Source organism: Cyphomyrmex costatus, unplaced genomic scaffold, assembly GCF_001594065.2.
Source record: "Cyphomyrmex costatus isolate MS0001 unplaced genomic scaffold, Ccosl1.0 scaffold1150, whole genome shotgun sequence".
Classification (NCBI taxonomy): Eukaryota; Metazoa; Arthropoda; class Insecta; order Hymenoptera; family Formicidae; genus Cyphomyrmex; species Cyphomyrmex costatus.
Genome location: NW_017275120.1, coordinates 58,412 through 67,145, shown reverse-complemented (window position 1 = coordinate 67,145; position 8,734 = coordinate 58,412). Strand labels below are relative to the sequence as shown.

The window sequence follows — 8,734 nt, the reverse complement described above, 5'->3', positions numbered from 1 at the left end:
TGGATTCATAAAATTTCGAAAGGACGGTTAATAACTCCTTCTGATAAATTATTGAAAATTGCAGAAGTCATGAATAAGGAATTTGAAGCTTTTCATACATCTTCAAACACTATTAGTAAAGTTCCCGGAATTTTTCAAAAAGTTGCAGATAAAACTGAACAAGCAATGAAAAAGATGGACATGCAAATTATTCCGCGAAAAGTCTTACTTTGTTTGGTACGCACGCGCACTTACATACGAATAAGGCAAATAAATAAACAAATTAATTTGCAGAATCAACGTTCAAAGCATAATAAAAAAATTTCTAAATTTACAAATCGTAAAATTAATAAACAATAATTAACTATTATTTTTATTATTAAGTATTATTATTATTAATTATTATTATTAATTATGTTATTATATTATTATATTATATGTTATTATTAATTAATATTTATTTTAGTATTTTACGTGTTGTTGTGTATTTTACATGTTGTTGTTGTTATTAATTATGTTATTATATTATGATATTATACGTTATTATTAATTAATATTTCATATCAGTACATAATGTACTTAGTACATTTTATAATTTCTATCTTAGTATTTTATTTAACATCTGTTTATTGTTATTTCTTTCTACACACAAAATCATTTTTAAATATATTTCACATATGCCGCGCAAAATGGCGGATTCAGTCTTGCTTGCTATTGGCTAGATATAAAGGCTGCGCAATAGCAGACCTTGTTACTTCGACCATGCCAGTACATACTACTATCTCTATGGTTGTGATAGTCGCACAATTATTTATGATTTAAAGTGGAATAGGTATGTCATCGGACGAGGAGAATGACGAACTACAAGATCTAGAGGCGATACGCGACAAGGTTCTTAGCAGCCCACATAGCAAGCGTATGCAAGTGAGCGCCTGGGAGGATGACGATGATGGTGTGGAAGCAGAACGTAATGCAAAAGGTTAGGATTTTGACCAGCATCCCAGCTTCTAATTCAAATAGTAATTCTACAATGTGTTTTTTGTTTCCTGTTTCTTGTTGTTTGTCTCTTGCCTTTTGGTTAAAAAGGTAAAAGTAGGCAAGAGACAAACAGTAAGAAAGAGGAAACAAAGAGCACATTGTAGAATTACCAAAAAAAATTAATTGCATCTGCAACAATCGAAGGAAATAAAACTACATGTACATAACTTCAAAACATTTTCTGTTAAATTAATTTCATGTCTATATATTTTTATTATGTTTCTCTTTCGCTCTAGAACCTGATGCAAAGGCCATATTAAGCGCAGCTGAAGAGGGAAATCTAGAGAATATTAAGAATTTATTGAGTAAAAACTACCAATTACTCGACTGTACTGATAAAGATGGCTATACTCCACTTCACAGAGCATGTTATGGCAATAATGTGGAAGTAGTGGAGGTAGGTTTATAGAAAAGACAATTATTTCCTTTTTTTTTTTAGCTTTTTACAAATTATTTAATACTATCTGTTTCAACAGTACTTACTTGAAGCAGGGGCTAAAATAGACGCTAAAACCCAAGACGAATGGCAACCTCTACATTCTGCTTGCTGTTGGAACAACACAGAATGTGCTGAAGCCTTAATTGCATATGGAGCAGATGTCAATGCAAAAAGCAAAGGAGATCAAACACCTTTACATCTGATTTCCGCTAGTTCATACAACTCCCCTGCTCTCCAACTCCTTCTCTTGCATCCTGACATGAATCCTTACCTGGTAAACTCAAGTGGAGACACAGCAGATCAAATTGCAAGAAGAACAACCAAAAATTATCCAATGTTTGAAATGATTGAGCCTTGCCTAAATGAGATATAAGGTAAGCAATTAAGTATTTGTGTTGGATAAATGAGATATCAGTATCTTTATTGCAGTAAAGATTTATTTGATATACATATATACATACATTTGCATAGAAATATCAGCAATAGGAATGCAAACATTGGAAAAATGAGTAGTTTGTGTAAACACTTTGTTGTGTGTGTTGTGTTTTATGTTATTCTATAAAAATTTATGTATATAAATTACATTATTGAACAATGAAATATATAATCTCTATATGAATACATGATTCAATATAAAAGTTTATATAAAAATATAATGAAATATATAATTAAACAAGTTAATCATTATATCGAGAGTCTATTAGAATAATACTTTATCGCATTGTTCATTTTTTCTTCAGTACATATCATGATGATTATGACTGGATAAAAAAAAAAGATGAGCACGATTAACAAAAATAAACATTCATTTTTAAATAATAATAGAATGACAAAATTGAAAAATTACATCAAAAAATCATATTAAGAAAGGATATGAAAAAGCTGCATGTTAGTATAAACATTATAAATGTAATATAAAATATAATGTCATGTTTATACTTCCAATCAAAATCTTTTTCTCTATATATAAGTTGTCTTCTCAGTTCGTCCATTTGTTTCTGTATCGTTTTCAAATTATGTGAATAATGAGTCTACAGGTCAGTATGACGTTAAATTGACAAATTTCGGAGTACCGTTGCTGAGACGCTTAGATCCTTCCCAAATGAGAACAGTGAAGTCTTCCGTGACTGCGTATAAATGGTGCTGATCCAGAGACCACGCTACAGCGATTATTGCACCGCAACCTCCCACATTATTCGAAATTTCTCTGACTAACTGCAGATCCCAACTGCTCCATAATCTACGTCATCAAGAATATTTTTAATAATTGTTTGTAAATTTGAAATAACATTTTCATCATACCTTATTATTCCGTTGTCTAAACCAGTTGCGACAACATTGACAGAAACTCCTTCTGGTGCATTACTGTAACAAAGTGCCGTTACACGTCGTCTGGATAAAGTGGAACCAACGGCCCTCGCATTTATAGTGTATACTGTCAACTCGGACTGATTGTTGTCCTGATTGTTTGTCGCGTTGTCCTCTGTTCTAAGAATGTCATAAGTAGCGGCTACATCCCCGAGTGTTTCGCTAATACACAGGAGATGTATAGCATAACCTTGGTCACAAATTATTGATCTCACGTACGTTAAACTGTTTCAAAATAAAAATATACAGTATATGAGAGTTCATATAAATATAACTTTTTCTCTCTATGCTCTCAAATATGTAAAATTTATTTTTTTATCATATACCTATTCAAATCCCAAATAATAATGACACCATTGCCATCACCGGAACAGGCAATACTAAATATGCGTGATAGAGATATCACTGTCACCCGATTGTTATGAGCTAGAAGTACTGTCGCAGATGTTGAACTGAATTCGATTTTACCCGCAATCCCTATAGTATACGCGTGCACTATGATTCTGCCTGATAAATGTCCAATCCAAAGTTGTCCGCAATCAGGAGTAGATGCCAACGTCGTAATCTAAAAAAACAATTAGGTATTGTATATTAAATGTTTTATTCTAGAAGAAATAATTCGAATCTTGTTTTATATATATATATAAGAATTAATTTTTATTAAGACTTATTACTGTTTAATTTTTTAGTCTTATTAATTAAGGAAATGAGTTTTAAGACACTTACGGGATCAAGACCTGAAGATTTAATTAGAGGTCTTGGCGGTTGTTCTTTCTTACATTTTAATCTAGCAATTCCATCTGTGCTGCTCCATGACGCTAATGCAACACCTAATACAGACATACCACTCAACATGCTGCTGCCTGATAACATAAAAGAGGCTTTCATTCTAGATTTAAAGCTTTGAGTATTATAAAAAATATTATGTAGTATACAATAGTTACGATATAAATCAATAACCTTTTTCTTTAGTGTAACCAAGGAGAAGCGTGGTGTAATTAGGCAAACCAAAAACGTCACCAGTTGCCAAAGGAACTAGAGAAGCTAATTGAGTTTTGTGTTTAAATTTCCAACATAATACAGGCTCATTACCGGGCGCGCCCACATAATTTCCCCATTTTATACCTGCGATTACATCAGTTACAGCATTTAATACATTTAATACATATTGTACATTTGAATTGCTAATATAGATTGACAGTTTAAATCACCAAAAAAGGTTTTACAGGAAAGATAATTACCACTGATCCCTTCGATAACCTGTGGTATTTGATTAGATAGCGTTATGTTGCCGAGATTTTGACTCATTGGATGAGAAGCTCTGAATAATTGCGCGGGCGTTTGACCATATGTTCGTACCATGGTTTCCCAGGCCTGACGTTCTAAAGGATCAGTTATCTGCTCTACATCGAATCCGTAATAAGTCTAAATATAAAGAATGAACTATTAATATTTAATTGTTCAAAGCTATGCTGTGATAACATAAGAACACGTACTGCGGGATGAAAAACATTTATAGCCTCTATCGCTGGTTTTCCTGTCTGTCTGAATCCAAAGACGAGATCGATCCAGTATGGCAATACTTCCCTCACGATGTCTGATTCCAGCGCGGCTCTATGTGCCAATATAAATAGACGCGCGTCGCTACCGCACCATTTCGGTAATTCAACATCCCCAACTTTATTACCATTTTGTCGAACACCGAAATTGAATCCTGCAACATATACGAATTACATTAACTTATGCAAACATTATTTTTTTCTCAATATTAATTGCAATATACTCGCGGGTTTACCTTCAAAGTTTAATAAAAATTCAGGTAAATAGAAAAATTCTGGTATCAATTCCTTCACGTCTGTTGTTGAATCACAACTAGTTAATCTCCACGTGGTAGCTAACGCATGGAATGTTCGATCAGGAATATCAAAATTATTATCTAAAAGTAAAAACAAGGTCATGAAAATAATTTTTTAATAAATATCATTGTAAAAGAATAATTTTCTTGTAACTACCTTGATAACAAAGGAACATGCTAGTAAACGGTGGAAGCCGTACCAAAAAGTGTAATACAGTTCCAGAATTACTATAATGAGAGCCATAATGGAATGGTCCTTGATTTAAGGCAATTAAATTTAATCCTTCTGTCAAAGTTTGTTTCAAGTACTGTGCAAAAATTAATTTGTTAGTAATATTAAAAAACAATAATAATAATTACTTTTAATGTGGCTTACATTATAATTATTTATGTAATGTTGTTCATTCTTTTTATCTTGCACAGCCATCGGTCGTTTAAAATTCCTGTAAAATATACAAGTGTATTCGTATATGTATTCGAGAATGTACATATATTATGCCGCATATTTTCCATCATTTACCGATAAATTTTTGGATTATTCAAATCAATCTTCTCGCTGACATAGTCTGCCAAAACGAATGGAAATACTGGATATTGCATTAAGTCATTATATGAACGACCTGCCAATTTATTCAAGCAAGTTATGTATTCCCAATTGGTAAGTGCGCCACTTTTCCATAAGGCTAGAGCCTCTCCTAAGTCATCGCCAGGGATTCGTCTGGGTAAATTGCAAGCTGACAACTCCGTCGCAAACTCATCCCTTTCCTTGAACGAATTAAATGCTAACAGATAAGTTCTGCCAGTAATGAGAAAGATTTCGATGGCCCTCTCTTGCAATTGATATCTTCTTCTGTGCAATTCTCGAATATCCTCGAGACGCCAAACAGTACCACCAGCCACAGCCAAATCAAAACCACCTAATGCTATCTATAATTAACAATAATTAAGAAAAATATTATCAATTAATTGTGAAATTGTAATTATAAAAATTAAAGGTTTACTCACGTCCGTATGCAAGGGCGTATCAGGATTGTCGGGAACGAAATATACACATGTCTCACCTATGAGCACTTCTCCGGCTAATTCAGCCCTAGGTGTAACAACTTTTGCCTGAGACATCTTACGTATTTTCTCACTCGTATGCAACCGTTCGATTAAAGTCGCGGTATTAGAGTCTTCACGAATACTCGTAAATAAGTACGATAATGGCATTGCGATATTAGAAGACGCTATAAAATAAAATTTAAGATTATAATGTGAGGACTTCTTTAATTTATCAATTTTATTTCTTTGCATATCTTAAATGTTAATTAGAAGATCGCATTCACTGAAGACAATCTCTGAATATTTTCCATAATGTTTTATGATATTTATTTCGATCTGTAAATATACCTAATTTATCTTGATATTCAGGTAAAAGAAATCTTTTATCAATATTCAAATGACATCTTTGAAGTTTTATTCTAACTCTCGCAGGGCCTTCAGTTGGATCCAATTCCCAATTTTTTGGGTAGCTTTCGGAAAAATGCCATGGCGCCCGTTCGTGTGTTAGTCGTTTAGCTATGTCTCTCCATCTAGCAACTGCTTGAGCCTCTAATGCTCGCGAGTGTTTCAACTGCTCCATCAATACCTTACGCTCACGATTTTGTTCTTCTACAACCGAACGTGTTATAGTCATAGCGCTTTCGGTTAGTTGCTTCGCCAGCGCATCGAATCTCTTGCCAATTCTAGTATCAAATTATATCGTTTTACTAACTTTTTAATAAAACATACACTAAGAATAAATATGCGTTTACCTTAAAATCGCAGGATAATTATCGATACAAATATTTTGATCCGGATGTAAATCTCGACGTAACACAGCTAATTCATCATTCCAGACTTCAGGATTAGCTTGTTCAATTTCTTTGGCGAGGTTCCATACATGCAGGGCTTCTCTCAACTCTGCACATACCCTAGCATCTGCACTTGGCATTTCATCCCGTTTTTGTAGTAGATCCCAGAAGAACACAGTAAACTTTTGCTCCAACTAGACATAAGTTTCGATTTTATCGGGTTAAAACAAAAGTTCGTAGCGCTACGAATTTTTGTTTTAACATATAAGCAGTTGATTACAAAATAAAAGGTTTATAAATAAAAAGATATGAAAAAATGATAGTAAGTCGTTTCGAGAGAGAATTCATATTTCAATATAGATAGATAATTTTACATTTCAATATAATATATAAAATGGAGAGATATAAATAAAACATAAATTAAAGGCTATTAAGAGTCAAACGCAGTTAACAATGCGAAAAAAAATTTTTTAATAATCTTACAAATTAACATTAAGATGCCCCGTCGAACGTTTCGGTCTGCAATTTAGACCATCTTCAGCGACGAAATAATAATAAATCACTACTCCATTTACTCCGAGTTAGAATGCAAGTATTCTTGTTGAACGAACAAAATGTTCCTGTGCACCAACTAGAGGTAAAAATATCGAAGATAATGGATGTGGAGTTGTGTAATGAAATTCCGAAAAATCAGAAATATGTCTGTGAAAAAGACCGTTAACAACACAAATTCTATTAGAGTCAAATTATTACAAAACAAAAAATTACTAAAATCCTTAAAACCTTACCTCTGTTGGTAGACAAAAACATTATTTCGTAATTAAATTCACAATTTAATCATACTAGAAAGACTGACTGTAATAAATATGCGTCCGTATTCGACAGTAAAAGACGATACAATGAGGAACCGTTAAATTAAAAAATAACAAAACGAAAAGGCTTAGGTCAAATTGATGTTGACAATTTATCTAAAATATCCGCGTATGCCTGATCAAGACCTTCTGTGTCAGTTTTTAAATTCAGACCATTATTTTGAGATTTAATATAAAGCATTTCCGATATTAAACGCTTATGGTAAAAATTTTCACTATCCAAAATTTTCACATTATTCCATTCAAAATCATGATTATGCTGCAACCTATGGTCAGTAATAACAGATCTGGAGGATGTATTTCTCCGTATATGACTACGATGTTCGTTTACTCTCGTTTTTAACATTCTCTTTGTCTGACCAACATAGGTAGCATCACAATCACTACATTGAATTTCGTATACAATGTTCTTTTTCGTTGTATGTGCAAGGGGGTCTTTCTGCACTCTAATAAAATTATTTAATTTATTAAAACTAAAGAATGCAATTCTGTCCTTAGTTCCATTGACAATGCCTCTAAAACTGTCAGAAATTCCCTTAACATAAGGGATGGTGAACCATCTAGTATTATCATTTCTAATATTATTGTTAACCACTTTAGGTTGTAAAGGTCTATTCATAATAGCATGAATTCTTTTCTTAACTTTTTCAAAGACAAAGTCCAATGGATAGTCATTTAGTGTTAAAATATCAATAATAAATTTAAAATTTTTCTTATGAAATTCTGGATGTGATAGTAAAAACGCCTTATCAACCAATCCATAAATGACACTTATTTTTTGAGAAAGGGGGTGCTGAGACCAAAAATTCAACATTCTGCCCGAATAAGTAGGTTTTTGAAACCAGTCAAATCTTATAAAATTATCTTTTATTATCATAGTGGTATCCAGGAAATTGATTCTGTCACCACCTATTTCAATGGTAAATTGTAACCTAGGGTGAAAGCTATTGAATCTTTGTAAAATCGTATCTATTTGTTCCCTGGGTACCGCCAAGACAATGTCATCAACATATCAAAAATAAAATGGAATGTCGAAATCAAAAGTGCTCAACACCTCCCTCTCAAGGTCACGCATGACTAAATTGGCTAAAATCGGAGATAGAGGCGAACCCATAGGTGTCCCATAACTCTGTTTATAAACCTGCCCGTTAAAAATAAAAAAAGTTGATTCAAGAATCAACTTGACAGCTTCTATAAATTCAGTTTTAGGAATTGAACAATTAGATGATAAATAATTCCATCTGTTGGAAATCGATTCTAACGCTGCCTCACAAGGAATATTCGTGAATAATGAGATCACATCTAGAGAAATTAAGATGTAACCTTCTTCAATCCGTGTGTTAGATAA

At 32.7% G+C, this 8,734-nt stretch overlaps 2 protein-coding genes across 2 annotated transcripts in view; one reads left to right on the top strand and one right to left on the bottom strand.

The window, feature by feature from the left end:
* Positions 1 to 762: 762 nt before the first annotated feature.
* Positions 763 to 2,563, top strand: LOC108777604 (ankyrin repeat domain-containing protein 49). Its single transcript, XM_018544538.1, has 4 exons — positions 763 to 958; positions 1,254 to 1,414; positions 1,494 to 1,830; positions 2,494 to 2,563. The coding sequence occupies exons 1-3, from the start codon at positions 814 to 816 to the stop codon at positions 1,827 to 1,829; spliced, it is 642 nt and encodes a 213-aa protein (XP_018400040.1). The 5' UTR covers positions 763 to 813; the 3' UTR covers position 1,830; positions 2,494 to 2,563.
* Positions 2,382 to 8,734, bottom strand: part of mv (lysosomal-trafficking regulator mauve) — a 21,456-nt gene continuing 15,103 nt past the window's right edge. Inside the window, exons 21-34 of the mRNA XM_018544549.1 lie at positions 6,476 to 6,708; positions 6,072 to 6,406; positions 5,685 to 5,908; positions 5,200 to 5,606; positions 5,056 to 5,122; positions 4,837 to 4,987; positions 4,620 to 4,760; positions 4,321 to 4,538; positions 4,066 to 4,249; positions 3,785 to 3,949; positions 3,551 to 3,687; positions 3,151 to 3,389; positions 2,759 to 3,049; positions 2,382 to 2,696 (exon numbers count right to left, since the gene is read on the bottom strand). Coding sequence (XP_018400051.1) covers positions 2,495 to 2,696; positions 2,759 to 3,049; positions 3,151 to 3,389; positions 3,551 to 3,687; positions 3,785 to 3,949; positions 4,066 to 4,249; positions 4,321 to 4,538; positions 4,620 to 4,760; positions 4,837 to 4,987; positions 5,056 to 5,122; positions 5,200 to 5,606; positions 5,685 to 5,908; positions 6,072 to 6,406; positions 6,476 to 6,708 — 2,994 coding nt within the window. The 3' untranslated portion in view covers positions 2,382 to 2,494. The remainder of the gene's footprint in view (positions 2,697 to 2,758; positions 3,050 to 3,150; positions 3,390 to 3,550; positions 3,688 to 3,784; positions 3,950 to 4,065; positions 4,250 to 4,320; positions 4,539 to 4,619; positions 4,761 to 4,836; positions 4,988 to 5,055; positions 5,123 to 5,199; positions 5,607 to 5,684; positions 5,909 to 6,071; positions 6,407 to 6,475; positions 6,709 to 8,734) is intronic.